General features: G+C 42.0%; 1 protein-coding gene and 1 long non-coding RNA gene across 3 annotated transcripts; one reads left to right on the top strand and one right to left on the bottom strand.

The window, feature by feature from the left end:
• Nucleotides 1-278: 278 nt before the first annotated feature.
• Nucleotides 279-22,786, bottom strand: LOC144305142 (uncharacterized). Of its 2 annotated transcripts, none has more exons than XR_013372172.1 (4): nt 22,410-22,786; nt 17,710-17,821; nt 3,258-3,370; nt 279-1,480 (listed from the first exon to the last, which is right to left on the bottom strand). It is a non-coding gene; the product is annotated as an uncharacterized LOC144305142 (long non-coding RNA). The 2 variants fall into 2 exon arrangements; XR_013372173.1 differs by lacking the exon at nt 22,410-22,786 and adding an exon at nt 21,585-22,005.
• On the top strand, nt 3,826-5,679 carry LOC144305522 (14-3-3 protein zeta/delta). The gene has a single exon (XM_077884431.1). The coding sequence runs from the start codon at nt 3,913-3,915 to the stop codon at nt 4,648-4,650; it is 738 nt and encodes a 245-aa protein (XP_077740557.1). The 5' UTR covers nt 3,826-3,912; the 3' UTR covers nt 4,651-5,679.
• Nucleotides 22,787-22,843: the final 57 nt, after the last annotated feature.

Genomic DNA, 22,843 nt, shown 5'->3' on the forward strand with positions numbered 1-22,843 from the left:
TTTGGCCCCTTTCAGTAGCCTGATGGAATTATAAAGGAAGGGGTTCCCTATATAAGTTTCAAACCAACTGCTTAGACAAAAGAACAAGATAAGTGAGAAACTTAAAAATCAAAGACTTTATCAGATACTACATTGCTATTGGAGAAGATAGCCTTTAAATGAGGGGAATTTCTGAAATTCCCCAAAATTAGGTTTATCCACCCAGATACAGGTAGTACTGAATGACTTTCCAGTTCTGTCTCTGGGACCCAGAGGGAAGGAACAACCACTCTCTCAGACTCCGTTGACTGCCACTGAAGAAAGAAAAGACACAGCTCTGAAAGTTTCTCTTTCTGGCAGTCATGGATTTTGATCCAACAGTGAATCACATCACTTACAATTTCAACGCTGTGGTCAGAACCAATAAAATGGCCCCACCAGGAAATTTAGCCCAGAGAAGAATAGACGTTGGTGAGCAAAAACTTTGCCTATTTCCACGGCCAAGAGCTAGTGTGGACAAGTGCTCTCCACGGCCTCCTAAGAGACACAGAGGTGGAAGGGCTCGGCTCCACATTTCATGGAGATGGATAAGATTCTTTAGGTAATCTCTTCCTCATGGAAACCAGATAAAGAGGGAAGAGGTACTCCCCCTTACAAGACCCATTGTGAAAATCTGAGGTCTGAGCTCAACTGGGATTAAAAATTAAGCACGATTTGAGTTAGACATTCTTCTAAGAATGTGGGCAGTCTCACATGGAGAAACACATTATATAGAGCATGCCAATTATGTAGGAGGCTCCCAACAAATGGTACAACCAAAGTAGATTCCAAAAATTACAATGTAGAATCGTTACTCCTCAAGGAACAAAGAAAGAATGTTGTTTTTGCAGCCCAAGTTTTACAAGATTTTCCCCATAATTTCCCAAAAAGGAGGCTCTGGGACAACTAACAGTTTGGTGTCATGGTGTTTTCCCTGACATGCTTTTAACTGAAATATTACACACATACAGAAAAGTATCCAAATCATAATGGCCTGATATATTTTCATGAAATGAACACATCTGGGTAACTAAGCGCCCAGATCATGAACCAGAACATTATATTACGTCAGAGGGCGCCCCACTCCTTATGTTTCCTATCAGTCACCAAAATAGACCGCCTCCACATGCTACACTACAGAGAACAGTTATGTTGTTGGGAAGGACAGAGGAAGGGGAAGGGTCGGTAAGGAAGAGATTTCACAAGTGCCATGTGCTTTTTTAATTTTGCATGTCAAGAACTATAACTATGTATTACCTTTGAAACAAAACAATGGACACCCCCTGTCTTGACCTGGCGATTCCCCTTGATGATCCTGGATTGTCATGTTCCAGTCAGGTGCAGTGATTATGAGCACAGATTCTGGAGCAATATAGAAATGAGTTGAAGTCATGTCTTACTAATCAGGAGCAGCTTCTGGGCCTTGGGCAAGTCGCTCAAATTCCCGAAGCCTGAGTTCCATCTAAAAAAATTATGATAATAATAACTAATTCATAAGCGATTAAATGAGCTGGCGTTTGTAATCACTGTAGTACCTGAAACATGCTAAGCGTTCTCTACATTGTACCTATTTTATTCTATGAAGTAAAAACATCAGGTAACTGGCCTTTGGAAGTTAAAGAATATACTCCATTTAAATCATTACATTAAAAACACAGTTATTCTCTTTCTACTTGGAATTGTCGAGGACATAAGCAGTAAGTGTCTGAACAACCCAGAGCTAGCTGGGTGTCTTAGAAATCGTCAGATTCATTTATTTGCTTGTTTACACAAATGAATAAACTGAAACCAAAACAGTCAATGATTTATTTTTACTCACGCCATTGGATCCCCTAAAAGTCAAGAAACTGATTTCAATTTCTCTGACTTCCAGTCCAGTGCTTCCCCGACTACTCCAGGATCCACTCACTCAGCCATACCCTAATAGAGCTAACAGTTATTGAGTGTCTCTTAAGTACATGCCAGTAAAATCCAGCCTAAAATGGCTATCCCAGGAAAAGGTGGAAAAACACATTCTATGAGACAGTCTGACTCCCATTTATTCCGTCAGCAGCATCTGTGCTTACTGGAAGGAGATTACCTATGTATTAGGAGATTGCTAATATGTGGTATTAAAAATTAATTCCATTTCTGAATATATTGAACAAGAGGGGATCTTATCAGCCATCTGCTGCTGAGTCCTCTGTTGTCCTGGTTGCTTATATTTATGCTAATGAAAAACCAACCCACAGGGCGGCAGAGACCTTTCATTCTTCTCTCTTCCTCATAGGCATCCTATCTAGGGAAAGGGATGGAACCTGAAATTAGAGAGCTGCGAATTCAACTTGAGTGGAAAAGTATAAGGAGGCAATCTGGGGCTTGAGGAAGACGGGAGCAGGTGTCACAGAAGAATTTCCTCAAATACTGATGGCTTTGGTTTCAGGGATAGGAGTTTGTGATCCGGTTGAGAAAAGAGCTTCAAAGTTGTGTTTGAATCTTGACTTCATGTTGTGGAATCTTACTGTTAATTCTGTGGCCTTGCCTTAGTCTCTCCTTTGGCTTGGCATTCATTTCCTCGCCCTAGAGCATCTGATCTCTGAAACTATAATATAATTTTCGGCAGCTTTAAGGTGAAAGGATCTCAAATTGTTTAAAATATGAAAAAAGGGCAGCCCTGATGGCCCAGCGGTTTAGCGCTGCCTTCAGCCCAGGGCCTGATCCTGGAAACCTGGGATCAAGTCGCACGTCAGGCTCCTTGCATGGAGACTGGAGACTGCTTCTCGCTCCGCCTGTGCCTGTGCCTCTCTCTCTCTCTATCTTGAATAAATAAAAATCTTTTAAAAAATTATGAAAAAAGCTCTAATGTTTCAGCCACTCAACATACTATACAGCTAAATCAGTCTCATAATTATTACCTCTATCATTCTTTTTTAAACCTTATTCACAGATCAGGAAAAACTTAGAACTTTTTTTTCCTTCAAAAATATCTAAAGGGGGCCTGGGGTGGCTCAGTCAGTTGAGTGTCCGACTCCTGATTTCAGCTTCAAAATCCCTGGGTCAGAGTCCCTGCTCAGAGTGGAGTCTGCTGGAGATCCTCTCTCTGCTCCTTCCCTGGCTTGCTTGCTCTTTCCTTCTCTCTCCCTCTCAAACAAACAAATAAAATCTTTAAAAATATCTAAGATTAGAAATAGTACATGTCCTGTATTTTTTTTTAATAAATAGGAGGGGATCCCTGGGTGGCTCAGCGGTTTAGCGCCTGCCTTTGGCTCAGGGCATGATCCTGGAGCCCCGGGATCGAGTCCCACGTCGGGCTCCCAGCATGGAGCCTGCTTCTTCCTCCTCCTGTGTCTCTGCCTCTCTCTCTCCTCTCTGTCTATCATGAATAAATAAATAAATAAATAAATAAATAAATAAATAGGAATACTTTGATCAGCAGAGAGGATGTCTTAGACATGCATACATTGGCAGATCAAAGAAAGATTAATATTTAATACATAGAAATGAACATAAAGGAGTAGAAAGACAAAATTTTTCTTAACCACTACATGTATTTTATGGAATGATCATATATTTTATCTTCTTTCAAAAGCATAACACACAGATATAGCATCAATAATTCCAAGTACCTATTTTGTTAATGGTATATTCTTGAAAATAAATAATAACACCCTATTGCCTTCTACAAAGCACTTCAAAAAGATGTGTTCCTTATGTACGTGTTCATAGTACTCACTCTCAAAAGTGAGGCACACAAGAATCAACCTCAAAACAAACTTTGATTCCTATTTTAACAGTCTGGCATATTTGTAGGAGTAACGTTTTCGGGACAGAGTCTCAGCCTCGCCGCTGCCGCCCAGAGACTGCTGAGCGCCCGTCCGTCCGCCGCCACCCACTCCGGACACAGAGCATCCAGTCATGGATAAAAATGAGCTGGTGCAGAAGGCCAAACTGGCCGAGCAGGCTGAGCGATATGATGACATGGCAGCCTGCATGAAGTCCGTAACTGAGCAAGGAGCTGAATTATCCAATGAGGAGAGGAATCTTCTCTCAGTTGCTTATAAAAATGTTGTAGGAGCCCGTAGGTCATCTTGGAGGGTCGTCTCAAGTATTGAGCAAAAGACGGAAGGTGCTGAGAAAAAACAGCAGATGGCTCGAGAATACAGAGAGAAAATTGAGACCGAGCTAAGAGATATCTGCAATGATGTACTGTCTCTTTTGGAAAAGTTTTTGATCCCCAATGCTTCACAAGCAGAGAGCAAAGTCTTCTATTTGAAAATGAAGGGAGACTACTACCGTTACTTGGCCGAAGTTGCTGCTGGTGATGACAAGAAAGGGATTGTGGATCAGTCACAACAAGCATACCAAGAAGCTTTTGAAATCAGCAAAAAGGAAATGCAACCAACACATCCTATCAGATTGGGTCTGGCCCTTAACTTCTCTGTGTTCTATTACGAAATTCTCAACTCCCCGGAGAAAGCCTGCTCTCTTGCAAAGACAGCTTTTGATGAAGCCATTGCTGAACTTGATACATTAAGTGAAGAGTCATACAAAGACAGCACGCTAATAATGCAATTACTGAGAGACAACTTGACATTGTGGACATCGGATACCCAAGGAGATGAAGCTGAAGCAGGAGAAGGAGGGGAAAATTAACCGGCCTTCCAACTTTTGTCTGCCTCATTCTAAAATTTACACAGTAGACCATTTGTCATTCATGCTGTCCCACAAATAGTTTTTTTTGTTTACGATTTATGACAGGTTTATGTTACTTCTATTTGAATTTCTATATTTCCCATGTGGTTTTTATGTTGAATATTAGGGGAGTAGAGCCAGTTAACATTTAGGGAGTTATCTGTTTTCATCTTGAGGTGGCCAATATGGGGATGTGGAATTTTTATACTAGTTATAAATGTTTGGCATAGTACTTTTGGTACATTGTGGCTTCACAAGGGCCAGTGTTAAAACTGCTTCCATGTCTAAGCAAAGAAAACTGCCTACATATTGGTTTGTCCTGGTGGGGAGTAAAAGGGATAATTGGTTCCAGATACAGGTGTAGTTATTGTGGATACTTTAAGGTTTAGAGCACTTACAAGGCTGTAGTAGAAATGGGTATCCCATAGATACTACATGTGAACCACAAGTATCTGTGGAATACTCATTCTCAATGTGCACACCTTTGACTACAGTTTCAGAAGTGTTCCTTTAGTTGTGACCCAATTTACTCTGGATAAGGGCAGAAACGGTTCACATTCCATTATTTGTAAAGTTACCTGCTGTTTGCTTTCATTATTTTTGCTACACTCCTTTTATTTGTATTTAAATGTTTTAGACAACCTAAGAACAAATGTACAAGTAAAGATGCAGTAAAAATGAATTGCTTGATATCCATTACTTTATGTATATCAAGCATAGCAGCAAAACAAAAATCCCATGTATTTAACTTTTTTTTTTTTAGGGTTTTTTTTTGTTTGTTTTGTTTTGGTTTTTTGCTTTTGTGATTTTTTTTTTTTTTGATACTTGCCTAACATGCATGTGCTGTAAAAATAGTTAACAGGGAAATAACTTGAGATGATGTCTAGCTTTGTTTAATGTCTTATGAAATTTTCATGAACAATCCAAGCATAATTGTTAAGAACACGTGTATTAAGTTCATGTAAGTGGAATAAAAGTTTTATGAATGGACTTTTCAACAAAAAAAAAAAAAAAAGGAGTAACGTTTTCAAGGAGCCTTATTCAACAAAGCATTAAAGACTTGGTGGGTGGAATTGTGAAAAAAAAAAAAAGAAAAGAAAAAAAAGACTTGGTGGTTATTAACTATAAGGCTTAATTAATCTTTAATATAAAGTTCACCTTTTTCCCTGTTTATATTCTTTACAGTGAACAGTTACATTAGGTCATATTATCCAAAGAATATTAGACGAAGGAATTGTTTATAAAGTGATTTTAACTACTCTGACTGTGAAATACCATGCTCACAAAAAGTATACTCAACACAAATACACAGTATGATTAACAAATCTAAAGTAAATGCCCATGTACCTACTGATGTGGGAAACAAAGGCAAAGAAAAAATTATTAAATTTCCTCACTACCTACAGCCCTTTGACAAGTCCTTGAAAAAGGCAGAGTGACCTTCCCCTGGGAGCTCAGCTGCCACCACGTTGATACCTTGCTGAGGGCAAGAGGCCATCTTAGGCCAAACCCCTACTTTAACATATAAAAATTCCTTGGGAACTTCCTTTATCTCTATCCCCCCCCACACACACACCCTGCAGGATATATGCTGGCGATCACCCCCCTAGCCCATAGCCCACCGATCTCCGTCTGAAGGGCCTCATGACTCAGGCTTCATTAGGCAGTAATAAATGACCCTTTCTCAACAACAGCTGGCCCCCTCCAGGTCCTGGAAACTTTGCTTCCAAAATTCCTTAGAGGCTTACGCTCTCCCTAACCCCCTCCCACTTTGAAAGTATATAATGGGTCCCTCCTCATGCCCCCAGAGCAGCTCATTCTGTCCACCGGTCCTGTCCTCAGGCTCTAACAAAACCACCTGTTGGCATCAAGACGTCTCAAGAATTCTTCCTTGGCCGTCAGCTTTGAACCCTGATGTCTTTTCCTACATCATCTAATACAGGTCAGACGTAGAGTGCTGACAGCCCTGAGGATGTCCCCCCCACGAGTTTCTTCTTTAACACACCTGTCTTTCTCCATTTGGGATAACCACTGCCATGACTTTCTGTATAATATCTCTTCATTTTCTTTATACCATTTCCACCAATGTTTTTGCCTCTAAAAATATAGTTTATGTGTGTCTTTTTTGATCAGTTGTATTATTTTGTGACTGGCTTCTTTTTTTCAACATTATGCTTATATAATTAATCCACATTGCTGCATAAAGTTATAGTTTGTTCACCTGTGTATACACTAAAATCATATACATATGATTTCATCATATAAATGCATAAAATATATTTATCTATTCCAATGTTAACAAACATTTGGGTTTATTTCCAGGTTTTGGATATTACAAGCAATTCTATTCTGAATATTCTTATAATGTACCCTGGTGAAGCGGGAGGGCATGGTTCTTGTCTCACAGAGTCGAAGAATGAATCTTGTGGACAAAAGAGAGTGAGTAAAGGGATAGAAGTTTATTAAGCAAGGACCAGAGAGAGCTCTCAGGAGTGAGAGGGACCTGACAGGTTGCCACTGAGGGCTTGTAGGGTGGGTCTTTTATTGAAAGCCAACCAAGGAATCTAAATCCTTTTAACACCTCTAGTGACATCACCATTGTGAGGATTAGTGATACCACCTTCAAGGGCTTACTTCCTTTTTAGTGTTATAGGTCATTCTTTGTTGGTTACAAGTAGCTGTTATAACAAGACCCACCTCTGGCACCTAGGACAGGATGGTCTGGTTTGTTTATCTCTGGTTTACTTTCATCTCCACATTTTTGGGATTTTTGTGAGCCTAATTCCATGGCCCCCTACCTACCTATCTCTCTCTATTTAGCCCTGCCTGTTCCTTACTCACTGGTACAAAAGTGCACAAGTTTCTCTAGATGTCAAAAACTGGAGAGCTTATACCCTGCTTGCAAGCCCACAAGTCAATCTGCCACAGTTTCATGTAGACTGGTAGCAGATTGAGATTTCTGAGTCAAAGGACAATTTCTCACAGCAACAGTAATAAGCAGAGAGTCAGCATCTCCACCAGTTCCCTGAGCCTTAATTATTCCCAAAAGATGACACAAAGAGGGCCAGATGGATGCCTATAAACACAGTGGGCTACACTACCGAAGAGGAACCCTAAGCTCAGGCAACTCAAACTTTTTATAATAGACAGTAAGCCTGACCAATTTTTGTTCCAGTAGGGACACTATCTCTATCTTCCAAGTCTATTTTCTGCACAAATATTCTGGAAAAGTAGGAAGAAAGACAGTTAGTAGCTCTGCCCAAAAGATGTATAGAAATGTAAGAAAGCCATGGAGAATTATCTCCCAATATTAGGAAAAGATTGTTTTTATGAGAAAATTAACCTTCCTATTTTCTTTCTACATTAATTTTTTAAAGAAACATGAGTTTGTAAAAATATTAAGGTTTCCACTTACACATATATTTTAAAACATGAAATGAATTATTAGAGGTTAAGAGTTTAATTTTCTTTTAATTCTAAATTTCATGGCTTAAAGATAGCTTAGAAGAGGATTTTTGTTTTATTTTCTTACTTAAAGCTAGTGAAATACAGTTCTCCACAAACTGTTCTTTATTTCCTCAAATTCTTAAGAAAAATTCAATTCTCTAATCCATTTTAGGCAACATTTCATCACTGTAAATGCAACTGTAAATGGACTAATCATTTGCACAGGGGACAAAAGCGAGTCATCACACATAAGAGAGGAAAATACTAGATTGATCATAACTGAAATTCATTCCCAGCAGCAAGGTGAGCTTTAGGTGCCATCATGACACCCCCCCCCCCATCACGTCATTTTTAGCTCGAATTTCTCCCCTATCAAAGCTCTCCTGCACTGCCATGTTTTTCAGAGAAGTTGGCCTTAAAAACAGATTACATTAAGTAATAGCCTTGTTCAAGCAACCATGGAATTTGGCAAATGCTACAAATCAGGTTGTGTTTTGTTGCTGTTGTTTTTTAAACATCACCAGCTGTATTGAACATGTCTTTTTACTCTGATGCTTTGACATCTTGCATAACAATAGAAAAGACCGTCCTTTCCAAGGTTAGCCAACTTCCTAGAGATAGCAAACAGCTTGCCTGGGAGCATGCTTTTCATATGCAAACCAACCAATGCAAAGCTGAAACCCACAACTACCTTCTTTATCTAGGTAGCTCTTTTCTCAGGGACATTATCCATCCACCCTAGGGCCAGGTACCAGACAACTAGAGACAGCCCCTATTTCCCAGAGCCCACCAAAATTATTCGAACTAGCCAATCCTAAACCTGTTTACCTTTACCTCACTTATTCTCTATCAGTCTTCCAGAAATCTTAGTCAATGTAACAAAGCAAGACATTTCAAGAAAGAAAAACAATATCTAGCTCTCAGATTTTAGTTTCTAAATACCCTCCTCCAGTGAAAGGAACCAGGGCTCTTGGAGGAACGGTTCTTGTCCATATTGCCTTCTGCTCCTTCTGCTTTTGACCAGTCCTGGTTTTTCCTCATGTGGCCCAGTATGGCATGCCATGCTTCCTGTTTCTAAAAATTGATGAGTTGGGATCCCTGGGTGGCGCAGCGGTTTGGCGCCTGCCTTTGGCCCAGGGTGCGATCCTGGAGACCCAGGATCGAATCCCACATCGGGCTCCCGGTGCATGGAGCCTGCTTCTCCCTCTGCCTGTGTCTCTGCCTCTCTCTCTCTCTCTCTGTGTGACTATCATAAATAAATAAAAATTAAAAAAAATAAATAAAATAAATAAAAATAAAAATTGATGAGTATAAAAATTTCTTCCTTCATGACATTCATTTCTGTGTCTATGTGTCTTGCTCTACCTGATTAAAACAAATTTCAGGGACATTTTAAAACACCAGCACACCTCTTAGTGCCATCAGCTCTAACTACACCCTATCCACACAAACATTTTTATAGTCATCCAGAGGTCCCTCTGTTCCTGCTTATTTTCTCAGAAATAATGAAGGTAGAGAGATAGAAATAATGGTTTAGAAATAATGAAGGTAGAGAGAGCACACACTTTTGATTATATCTTAAATATAAGAAAAGTAGACAATAAAGGGTGAAGCTCAGCATAAACTTCGGCCAAACCAATTTACAGCTAGGCTATACCTAAGGAAGAATTCCTGTAAAATTACCTAGTTTTCAGAAGTTTTTTAAATGGGTTGCTGAGGACAACAAAATTGGTTGTTCACACACCCCTTTCTGCTAATCCCTATATGTTCCATTGTATTTCTCTCTGTGACACACAGAAATGGAGATCATGGGTCTTTCCAAAGTTGGGACTCTCCTGTAATTAGTTTCTCAGAGATTTTGCAATTGGTTTTCTGGGTAAGAGTTCTTGAGGGGTGAGTAAGACCATAGGCTATTTTGCCATGAGCCTTGTAGGGGTGATTCAGGTTTCATATCTAGGGAACATTTCCCTAGCTGCAGTGAGCTAGAACTGGCAAGCCCCAGTTAGAACAAAAGAACCTGCTATAGGTAGCATATAGGTAAAATCTAGAAGACCCCTGGAGAATCTTAAGAGAATGTTGAGTTGAATAGACTTATCACTTATGATGAAATTTAAGAAGATATCGATTCAGATTTATTATAGAGCCAGATTCGGTATTGAGAGCTTGAGAGGAAATCCAGCAAGAATTTGATAAGCAATTATTACTCAAGGAAAAGATGAAAGAGAGGAACACAGACACCTAGGAAAGAGTGCTGCATATGGTTATGGCTGGGCTACTAAAGGAATTAAAATGCACAGAGAAGAAAGAGAAATGCTCATGAATGAAAAGAAGGACAGAAGATCCTCTCAGTTTCTCACTATGCTTAATAAGAAAGGCAGACCACTGATCTGAAAAGATCACAGGCAGGAAGATCAAGAGGGAAAGAGACAGAATGACTCTGCATAGGCCAGTGATTTGGATAGTATCTAGACAAGGAAGCAAAGTCTGTCTTCCTATGGTGGCTCCACACTTTTACAAAAGCCTGTCCGTATAAATGAGATTAGGACATCTATTTATCCAGAAATGTTCCAGAAGCAAAGAAAGAACTGCACAGGTCATATAGAAAAGCACATTAACCATTTAACCAAATCCAAGAGTAAATTTGGGAATCCTATCTAGGAACAAAACAAGACAAGTAGGAGACCAGCAAAAGAGCAGTCAGTCACTTGCTGAATCACATGGGAAATGACTAAAGACACTGCAGAGACAACAATGACAGTCTCCCTAGCGTAATATCTCAAACTTCAAGGTAATAAACTGAGCATGCCCCAGCCTCCCCATTCCACAAAGTTTCAAAAATAATAGTTCTCAAGCCTGTCTCCCAGATAGTCTCCAGTACTTTCATTTGCCAGACACCATCAAAAGATCAAGGAGCAAAGAGAGAATAATGGATGCTGTGAGTAGCTGAGTGACTATAAGCATGACAAAATAAAAATGGAAACACTGCATTTAATTTGACTTTCCTTAAGAAAGGTAATGGACCACAAAGTAGACTTAGGGAACTCAACTACTTATTAAAATGTAATAACATTTTTTAAGGAGCCCCAGAGATGAAGAGAGAGATAAAGGGGCAGAAGGTTTATTCAAACAAATTATATTGAAAACTTCCCTAATCTGTGGAAGGACACAGACATCAAAATGCAGGAAGCACAGAGAACTCCCATTAAATTCACCAAAAGCTGACCATCGCCAAGGCATATCATAGTCAAATTCACAAAATATACGGACAAGGAAAGAATCCTGAAAGCAGCAAGGGAAAAAATGTCCTTAACCTAAATGAGAAGACAGATCAGATTCACAGTGGATCTGCCCACAGAGAGTTGGCAGGCCAGAAAGAAGGAGAAGGAAATACTCAATGTACTAAATGAGAAAAATATGCAGCCAAGAAATCTTATCCAGCAAGGTTGTCATTCAGAAGGAGAGATAAAGAGTTTTCCAGACAAATAAAAACTAAAGGAGTTGGTGACCATTAAAGCAGCCCTGCAAGAAATTTTAAGGAGTACTCTTTTAAAATTGATTTATTTATTTATCTATTTATTTATTTATTTGAGAGAGAGAGAGCACAAGCAGAAGGAGTGGCAAAGGGATAAGCAGACTCCCTGCTGAACACTGAACCTGATGTGAGGCTTGATCCTAGGACCCTGGGATCACAACTTGAGCCAAAGGCAGATGCTTAACTGACTGAGCCTCCCAGGCACCCGTAAGGGGGACTCTTTGAGTGGAGAACAAAAGATCAAGAGCAACAAAGACTAGAAATGACCAGAGAACATCACCAGAGACACCAACTCTACAGGTAACACAATGATCTTTCATCACTCTGAATGTAAATGGACTAAATAGGTCCAATCAGAAGACATAAGGTATCAGAAAGGATAAAAAAAAAAAAAAAAAAAAAACAAGACACATCGACATGCTGCCTACCTGAGATTCATTTTAGACCTAAAGACACATGAAGACTGAAAGTGAGAGTATGGAGAACCATCTAGAATGGTAACGGACATCAAAAGAAAACCAGAGTAGCCATATTTACATAAGACAAATTAGATTTTGAAACAAAGACTGTCATAAAGGATGAAGAAGGGGGATCCCTGGTTGGCGCAGCAGTTTGGCGCCTGCCTTTAGCCCAGGGCGCGATCCTGGAGACCAGGGATCGAATCCCATGTCGGGCTCCCGGTGCATGGAGCCTGCTTCTCCCTCCTCCTGTGTCTCTGCCTCTCTCTCTCTCTCTCTGTGTGACTATCATAAATAAATTTTAAAAATTTTTTAAAAAATAATAAAAAGAAAAAGAAAAACATGTGTTAATTTAAAAAAAAAAAAGGATGAAGAAGGGCATAATATCATAATTAAGGGGTCTATCCATCAAGAAGATCCAACAGTTACAAATTTTTATGCCCTCAACTTGGGAGCACCCAAATATATACATCAATTAATAATAAACATAAAGAAACTCATTGATAATAATACAATAATAGTAGAGGGCTTTAATACCCCACTTACAGCAATGGACAGATCATCTAAGCAGAAAATCAATAAGGATATAATGACTTTGAATGACACACTGGACCAGATGGACTTACCAGATATATTCAGAACATTTCATCCTAAAGCAGCAGAATACACATTCTTCTCAAGTGTACATGGAACATTCTCCAGGATAGATCACATACTGGGTCACAGATCAGGCCTCAACAAGTACAAAAAGATCGTGATCATACCACACATATTTTCAGACCACAACACTGTGCTAGAAGTCAACCACAAGCAAAAATTTGGAAAGACCACAAATACATGGAGGTTAAAGAACATCCTACTAAAGAATGAATAGGGTAACCAGGAAATTAAAGAAAAATGTAAAAAGAAACATGGAAGCAAAAGAAAATGAAAGCATGACAGCTCAAAACCTTTGGGATGCAGCAAAGATGGTCCTAAGAGAGAAGTGTATTGTAATACAGACCTACCTCAAGAAGCATGAATAGTCTCAAATACACAACCTAACCTCACACCTAAAGGAGCTAGAAAAGGAACAGCACACAAAGCCTAAAGCCAGCAGAAGGAGGGAAATGGTAAAGACAAAGCAGAAATAAATGCTATAGAAACAAAGAAAACCAGTAGAATGGATTAGGGAACTAAGAGTGGGTTCTTCAAAAGGAATAATAAAATTGATAAACCCTAGTCAGACTTATCAAAAAAGCAAAGAAAAAGGACACAAATAGATAAAATCATGAAGGAAAGAGGAGAGATCACAACCAGCACCACAGAAATACAATTATAAGAGAATACTATGATAAAATATATGCCAACAAACTGGCAACCAAGAAGAAATGGACAAATTCCTAGAAACTTACAAGCTACCAAAACTGAAACAGAAATAAATAGAAAATCTGAACAGATCCATAACCAGCAAAGACACTGAGTCAGCAATCAAAACTCTCTCAGCAAATGGAAGTCCTGGCTGCTTGGCCTCTGAGCAGTTCTACCAGACATTTAATGAACAGTTAATACCTATTCTTCTCAAACTCTTCCGAGAAATAGAAATGGAAGGAAAACCTCCAAACTCATTCTACGAGCTTGATTCGAAAACCAAGGACTCCACCAAAAAAGGGAATTACAGGCCAATATCCCCAATGAACATGGATGCAAGAATCCTCAATAAAAATACCAGCAAATCAAATCCAATAGTACATTAAAATAATCACTCACCACGATCAAGTGGGATTTATTCCTGGGCTTCAGAGGTGGTTCGATATTCACAAATCAATCAATGGGATACACCATATCAACAAAAGAAAGGATAAGAACCATATGATCCTCTCAATAGATGCAGATAAGGTATTTGACAAAATACAACATCCTTTCCTCATAAAAACTCAATGGATGAGGATGGATGAAACATACTTCAATATCATAAAGGTCATATATGGAAGGCACACAAGTAATATCATCCTCAATGAGGAAAATTTGAGACCCTTTCCCCTAAGATCAGGAACACATGACAAGGATGTCCACTCTCCAATCACTACTTAACATAGTACTTGAAGTCCTAGCCTCAGCAATCAGGCAACGAAAAGAAATAAAAGGCCTCCAAATTGGTAAGAAAGAAATCAAACTTTCACTCTCTGCAGATGACATGATACTCTGTAGAGAATCTGAAAGAGTCCAGCAAGAAATTTCTAGACTCATACATGAATTTAGGAAAGTTGAGGGATATAAAATCACCGTGCAGAAATCTGTTGCATTTTTATGCAATAACAAGGAAGCAGCAGAAAAAAGAAATCAAGGAATCAATCCCATCTGTAAATATAATAAAAATAATAAGATACCTAGGAATAAATATAACTAAAGAAGTAAAAGTTCTATACCCTGAAAACTATAGAACACTGATGAAAGTAACTGAAGAGGACACAAAGAAATGGAAAAACATTCTTCACTCATGGATTAGCAGAACAAATATTATTAAAATGTCTATGCTACCCAAAGCAATCTACATATTTATGCAAGCCCTATCAAAACACCAAAAGCATTTCTCACAGAGGTAGAACAAACGATCCTAACATTCGTGTGGAACCACAAAGGACCATGAATAGCCAAAGGAATCCTGGAAAGGAAAACGAAACTGGAGGCATCACAATTTCAAATTTCAAGCTACACTACAAAGCTGTAACCATCAAGACAGTGTGGTCCTGGCACAAAAACAGACACACACATCAATGGAATGGAATAGAGAACCCAGAAATGGACCCACAACTATATGGTCAACTAGTCTTTGACAAAGCAGGAAAGAATATCTGCTGGAAAAACAATCTCTTCAACAAATGGTGCTGGGAAAACTGGGCAGCTACACGCAGAAGAATTAAACTGGACCAATCTCTTACACCATACACAAAGGTAAACTCAAAATGGATGAAAGACCTAAATGTGAGACAAGAAACCATCAAAATCCTAGAGAAGAACACAGGCAGCAATCTCTGTGACTTCAGCGATAGCAATTTCTTATTAGACATGTAATTAGAGGCAAGGACAAGAGCAAAAAATGAACTAATGGACTTACTCAAGACAAAAAGCTTCTGCACAGCCAAGGAAACAATCAACAAAATTAAAAGGTGGTCTACAGAATGGAAGAAGATGTTTGGAAATGATGTAGCTGATAAAGGGTTAGTATCCAAAATCTATAAAGACCTTAGTGAACTCAACCCACTCAAAACAAATAATCCAGTTAATAAATGGGCAGAAGACATGAATGGACACTTTTCCAAAGAAGACATCCAGATGGCCAACAGACACATGAAAAGATGCTCAACATCTCTCATCTCTGGGAAATACAGATCAAAACCACAATGAGATATCATTTCACCCACATCAGAATGGCTAAAATTGTCAGCAAAGGAAACAATAGATGTTAGCGAGGATGTAGATAAAGAGGGACCCTCTTACACTATGGGTGGGGTGCAAACTGGTGCAGCCACTCTGGAGAACAGTATGGAGGTTCCTCACAAAGTTAAAAATAGAGCTACCCTATGACCCAGCAATTGGACTACTACTCAAAGGATACAAAAAATACAGATATGAAGGGGGTACATGCACCCAATGTTTATAGCAGGATTGTCAACAATAGCCAAACCATGGAGAGACACCAAGTGTCCACTGACTGATGAATGGATAAAAAAGATGTGGTGTATGTACAACCGCATATCACTCGGCCATCAGAAAGAATGAAATCTTGCCATTTGCAACAATGTAGATGGAGCTAGAGTGCATTATGCTAAGTGAAATAAGTCACAGAAAGACAAGTACCAAATGATCTCACCCATATGTGGAATCTAAGAAAGAAAACAGATGAACATATAGGAACAGGGAAAAGGACAAAAGGAGAGAGGGAAATAAGCCATGTGTAACTCCTAACAATAGAGAACAAAGGGAAGGTTGATGGAGGGAAGTGGTTGAGAGGCCTAGATGGGTGATAGGTGTCAAGGAGGGCACTTGTGATGGGCACTGGGTGCTGTATGTATGTGATGGATCACTGAATTCTCCTCCAAAACCAATATTGTGCTATATGTTAACTAACAAAATTGAAATTTTAAAAAAAATTGACTTTCCTTGTCCACAAGACAATTGTTTCTTCTGAATAAAATAAGTCATGACCTTGAAGTCCTAGAAGTTGTACAAACAATGTTTAGAGTTGATGGGATTAAAACTCTGTGTTTAGTCATTTCAGAGCCTCAGCAGTGGGTCTCCAAATAGATCATGTTCATTTTCTGTCTCAGCACTTCCACTCACCATTTTTGTCCTCTTCACTGCATCCTCTAAACTCCGCTCTCCAAAAACAACCTTCAGGTTTCCACTCCAACTCCTTTGAAGTGATTACTTTCCCCCCCTTTACTTAAAGATAACCTCCTAATTTTTAAATTCTGTCAGTTACTGCCACAGAGATTACCAGCTACTCGTGTTCTGACTGGTCCATGTGCGCTAAGTGCCATTTCTCAACTAGCTCACCAGATCTTAGAGGAGAGGTACCGCATCTCCCTCTACCCCCTTGGAGTTCCGAGGCCATTTGGAGTAGCATGAAGGCAGAAAATAAACCCTCCACAAAGAACGGTGGGTAGAGGGGCACCTGGCTGGCTCAGTCGGGGAAGCATCTGCCTTCAGCTCAGGTCATGATCCCAGTGTCCTGGGATGGAGCCCCACATCAGACTCCTCACTCAGTGGGGAGTCTGCTTGTCCCTTTGCTCATGCTGTCTCTCTCAAATAAATCCACAAAAATCTTAAAGAAGAAAAAAGATTTGTTTTTAGAGGCTCCTCTATGATGTCTTAGCCCACAACATTTTTTTCACTTTAAAATGGGATAGTACAACAGGCTGAAGGTAAAACTTCACTAATTAAAAGAAGCATTATTAAGAGACTGGCTCAGAAGAGTTCAGTTTAATATTCAGAATTTTCCTGACCCGGTATGGGCAAACACCAAAAATGTGACCTGGTCCTGCCACTACAGAGCTGTTCTTATGTGGAGCGAAGGCACAAGCGGTTGAGGTGAGTGTTCTGGAATCAGAATACCTTGGAGCCACCCCACCATTTAACCACCAGAGGCAATTTTTGCATTTGCAAGATGAGCTTATTAATGGTACCCTGACTCGGAAAGATGATACTGGGACTTAAGGAGAAAATACATATAAGAATCTTAACAGAGTGCTTGGCACATAGTATTTGCTACATGTTAGCTAGTTGGAACCCTTCCTCATCTATTGGACGTCCCAGCTCTTTCTGAGGGGCACTTAGTTCTAATCAATATTAAAGACATTTGCTAAGCTAAAGTTACATGATTATTACATAGAGTTGTACATTCACCTTGATTTATGTTTTGAATAAATGTAAAAACAAGAAACGCTTAATGACTCTTTATTGTCACGTAAAAGTCAGTCTTTGTGTAACACTCACCATGAGCATGAGGAGGTTATTCAAATAAAAAAGTTTTGGGTACATATGATAACTGAGACACCATACTAGGCACTGGATAGATAGAAAGCAAAAAAAAACACTAACCAGACATATCTTCTGAATTTGTAAAAAGCAACAATATTCAGAGGCAGAGAAATCAAGAAGAGTTGTGTACACTGACGCCTCCATTTTCTTTCAGTAAGTACTTTCCTTCAGGCTGAGGATACACAAGAAAATATGGGACTTGGTCAACGAACTTCAGGAAACAATCAGGTTGGAAAGTCAGGCTATAAACAATTATTTAAAACTTCATGAACAAGGGTCCAAGTGAGTGATACAAAAAGTAAGTCAGTGTGAACAACCGAAGATTTAGTGGTAGTGGCTGTGAAGGGGTTACCCTGGTTTAAAAACTGGTTCTGCTGGGGTAGATTTTTACTGTTCAGCCCATTGCTATTGTGCAAATCTTCCTACCACAGCTGATTCCAAACTACTAATGAGATGTCACCGGACACAGAGTCGAGAAGAGATGCATACACTTGGTTCAGGCCCCAGCACACCCACGTTGGGATTTGAAGAGCACCTTGAGGACGGACCGCATGAGGAAAAATAGCACAGGGTAGAAAATGTTCCACTTTGTGAGGAGCAGCTGCAATCTAGCCCTGGAGTGAGGAGGAGGAGGAAGCCTGGGGTATTTGGGAGTTGGTGGGAGGTCAGTTTGATTTGAGCATAAGTGGTGAGTTTGGATAAGCATTTAGCAATTTCAAGTAGGGTGGACTACAGGGTCTGAACTTTGTTCAGGTGCAGAAGAGATGCACCAAATTCTTATGAAGAGACAGTTGGCCTTGTGACAGTAATCACGTGAGAGGAGTGATGGGTCTGTCACACTCTGAGACCTGCAGAACGGGCACAAAATGAGAGCGGCGGGACTCCGGGATGGCCCTGCGTGAAAAGGCAGACAATTCTTTTTTTAAGATTTCGATTTTATTTATTTTATTTTACTTGAGTGAGAGAAAGTGCAGGGGAACGGGGTGAGGGAGAGGGAGCAAATCCCAAGCAGACTCTGTGCGGAGCATGGAGCCCTGGGGCTCTGTTTCACAACCGTGAGATCATGACCTGAGCCCAAACCAAGAGTCCCATGCTCGACCACCTGAGCCACCCAGGCGCCCCGTGAGGAAAACACTTCTGATGGCATCTGAAGGCTTCTCAGACATGGAAGATGAGGAAAGAGAAAAGAGGGTAGTGGCTAAAACTTTCCGTTCCAGGTTTAGAGGAAAATTGTCATCTCACTGACCCACTGAGGAGACACAGTGGAGCAGAAGCTGTTTTATGGGGTCAGAGCCAGTAACTTCAGCCTTCGATGCACCCACTTCAGGTACAGGAGTGTCAGCTTGACACCCGGCCCTTGAGGATTCCACAGGCCACCGAGATGCTGGGCCCGCTCCCCATGACTGGGGCCTGTCTTCCTCCAACCCCAAACCCAACATTGGAACTCTCTCCAATTAAATGATAACAGCAGGAGCTTAAATTCTTTTTCTTGCTGAAATAATCTTACCGTCTCCTGCCCCCTTATCCTTTTTTACCCCTCCCCTCTCCGATTCTGAAGACCTTTCTTTTACAATAAATCTTCTCACTTAAAAAAAAAAATCCTTTCCATAATATACTCTGGTACTAAAACAGCATTATAGTGTTATAATTTGTATTTTGAATATCTCGCTTTAGACATCCTGGTATATTTATTATTCTGTCCATTCTCCTAAAAATATCCTGTGGGATATAAGGGAGGGCAGCTATAATTAACCTCGTCCTGTAAATGGAGAACCAAGGCATAACAGATAATTAATATAATCAAGAAACTGATTCAGAGGCGATCTCTGATTTACAAATTCTTTTTCAATATCCTACCGAATAAACAAAATGACGCTTCCAACCGCTTACTTTCCTTAAAAGAAAGAAGCTACCTAAATCTAGTTTCGCCATGTACGGTCATTCTAATTGCATCTCAAAGCAATATAAGGTAAAAATCTAAAACAAGAATTAGGAATAAATGCCTCCTAATCAAAATCCCATTGCCTTTTTCCAAACTTCACTTGTTTTCTAGGATTATCTACGACAGCCAGAGGGGAAGACTACTAAACAGAATTCTAGAAGATGATGATACTAATGCTTTTTGAGTTTGTGTGCCATAATTTACTACCCAAATAGGATAACCCAGAAAAAATAAAAATAAAAAAAGCACTTAGTTCCCCTTACTGTCTTTAGCTTGGGCATAAAAACCTTATAATTTCTAGTATATGTTTATTAGCAGTAGAGTGTGTTTCAATATAAACCATAAGATATAAAGCCAGAAACTCTGCAAGGCAGTTTCGGGTCCAAAAGGTGCTTACTCCATAAGTATCTCAAACTGCAGTCTCCTCACGTCTCAGATCCTCAGCGAAAGGCGTGCAATCAAGCCTCCACCCCGCGCAGAACGCTTCTAACTTATTAATTCTAACAGAGAAGATAAGGGGAGAGAAACCCTCTGAAGCATGTAAATTCCATTGTTTTAATGTCTAAGTGGTTTTAACCCTACAGGGTAGCTCCCCCACCACTGAGGAGCCCTGGAATGCTCAATGAGGGTCTTCGGTTCTTTGTTTTCAGTCCAACGTAATTATTCTGTGTATGAGCGACTGTTCCTGAAAACAATGGCTCGAAGACCTACACCAACTGTTCTCAACTCCGGGAGGCGGACCTCCGAGCAGCGACCGGGTGACAGGGTCTGAAGCAGTAGGGATGGAAGCACATGGAATACAGACTGGAGTGAGTCACACTCTGCGGGTACAGAATGACGTCAATTAGAGCCACCCTCACTTACCTCGCAGGATTTTTTTTAGTATAATGGATAGAATAAAAAATATTCCTGCCTAATTCAGTAAGTTTTCTAATGTATTTTCCAGTCAACAGACCTAAAATGCAAATTCTATCTTTCTGGCATATTCCTATTTTGCTACTGTGCAAGAATGTTCATACTAAAAAAACAAAAAGCTGGGATCCATTATTTGAATCTTGGTGTGTGCAATGTACTGCACTCTGGTAGCGTTATTACGATTTAATCTCTTGTGATATTTTCATTTTATACATCTTGTAAAATATTCTTTAATCAGCAGACATCAGAACCATATATAATAAAACATGCAAAATCCAGAGAGGAAAGGAAAGGGGATTAGCGAAGATCCTCAGGTTTGGCTGTTCCTGTGGACTCTCTCAAGAGTACGTCCCACCTGCAAAATGCAAATATCGTTCCTTTGTAACTTCCATATTCACGGAAATTTTTTTTGTCAACGTTTAGAATGTTTCGATTAATGGCGAGGTCGTACCTAGGAGCACCTCCAAGTCCTCGGAGAGAGGGCCTCCTAAATGCAAAGCCTCCGTGCTCTCCCTCTGCAGTCAGTCCCAGCTCCCAGGGGGTAATTAAGGGAGGGAGGCGGGGGGTGATGAGGGTCCCTGAGGCCTGGGTGTCCCTGCAGGCCGCTGCTCTGCACCTGCTCGGCACCTGCCTCGGTGCCTTCAGAGTGTGGCAAGCACAAAAAATAAGTAAGCGACTCCCAGATGAAAGGAACGTGTGGAGGCCCTCTATGCAACAGGGGCACCCTGAGACGGCACCAGGCACCCGAGGGGCGCTCGGGAACCACGCAGCCCGCTGCTGACAGACAAAGGAAGGTCCCACACAGTAGGCTCCCACGGTGCGCGAGGGTCTTCGGGCCTCTCCCGGGGGGGTGACTGCAGAGCACCGGCAGGGAACACACACGTTCTCTGATTTCTTGCCCTTAAGGAGCAAGTTGCTTAGTGCTCAAAACCGCACATTGCTGGGCTCCTGGTTGGCTCAGTCAGGGGAGCACGTGACTGTTGATCTCAGGGTTGTGAGTTCGAGTCCCATGTTGGGCTGTAGAAATTAATTAAAAATGAAATCACAGTTTTAAATAAAATCTCCCATGGGAAACTACCTGGTGTTTAAACTTTGACCAAGCTGAGACCATCCCCGGGGCATGAAGTTGTTCTTGTCCCATCCGAGTGTGGCCAGGTCATTTTTGTCTCCTCGCTGGGTGTGGTGGGTCGTTCAGGGCCTACTCTCCCACGATTCCATTTGTCAGACCGAATGCAGACGTGTCTTCCTCCGGATCATATTCAGGACTTTTAGCTCTAGAACCTTAGTGACTCCTAGTGATGTGGCCACACGGTCACAGTCTACACACGTGGGAGGTATGTCGACCAAGGTTGCGGCTCGCTTCCTGAAGTGGGGACCCAAAGGGACATCTGAAAGTCTTCGCGTGGTTTCTCGGGCTGTTGAAGCGCCCGCGCCCCCGCGACCCCTGAACCGTGCGGAGGCTCGGCGGCGTGGGGCCAGGTCGGTCCTCCGACGATGACCCTCGGGTTTCCGGGCCCCCCCGACGGCGTCCTGCCCCAGGTGCCCCCACTGCCGCTGCCACCGCGTCCTCGCATCGCTGCCCCCCCGACGTCGGCCTCCCCAGGTGCCCCCACCGCCCGCCGCTGCCACCGCCTCCTCGCATCACCGCCCCCTCGACGTCGGCCTCCCCAGGTGCCCCCACCGCCCGCCGCTGCCACCGCGCCCTCGCATCGCTGCCCCCCGACGGCGTCCTGCCCCGCCAGCCGGCAGAGGGGCCGAGAGGGTCCAGGAGCCGGGGGCGGGGTCCCCGCGGACACGGGGCGGCGGGGGGGGGGGTACGGAGCGGGGAGAGGCTGCGCCTGCGGGAGGCGGGCGCCGGGCATCGGTGGGCGCGCTCGGGCCTCCCAGCCACCTGGCTGCCCACCTGGCGACTGGAAACGGCGACTTCTCCCGAGGTCACGTTACTTCAGGGCTGGGATCGCGGCTCGGGCCTGGGCCACGTCGGCCTGGCGTCCCGGAGGCCCGTCGGGGCAGCGCGGCGAGGGCCGGAGGAGCCGGCGGGGCTGGCCCGCCCCCAGGGGAGCCCGAGCTGCGGACCGCGCGGCGTCCGGACACCGTGGGGCGCTGAATCTGCCCCCGCCCCGCCCCGGGAGCCTGGGACCAAAACATACAAGAAGAAAATAAAATAAAAGGGATTTCCTCCCAGACGTGAATGGAAAGCGCAAGACAAAGGCCCGCGCGAGGCTCCAGCGCCAGGACCGCGTCCTCCAAGTGGCCGGCGGCTGCGACACACGGGCTCCGCCCCCCCCGCCCGCGCCCCGCGCCCCGCGCCCCGCGCCGCACGCTCCGACCCCCCCC

This window comes from Canis aureus, chromosome 35 (assembly GCF_053574225.1).
Source record: "Canis aureus isolate CA01 chromosome 35, VMU_Caureus_v.1.0, whole genome shotgun sequence".
Classification (NCBI taxonomy): domain Eukaryota; kingdom Metazoa; phylum Chordata; class Mammalia; order Carnivora; family Canidae; genus Canis; species Canis aureus.

Coding starts and splice junctions, on each gene's coding strand:
- LOC144305522 (XM_077884431.1), top strand. CDS start 3,913: ATGGATAAAAATGAGCTGGTGCAGAAGGCCAAACTGGCCGAGCAGGCT.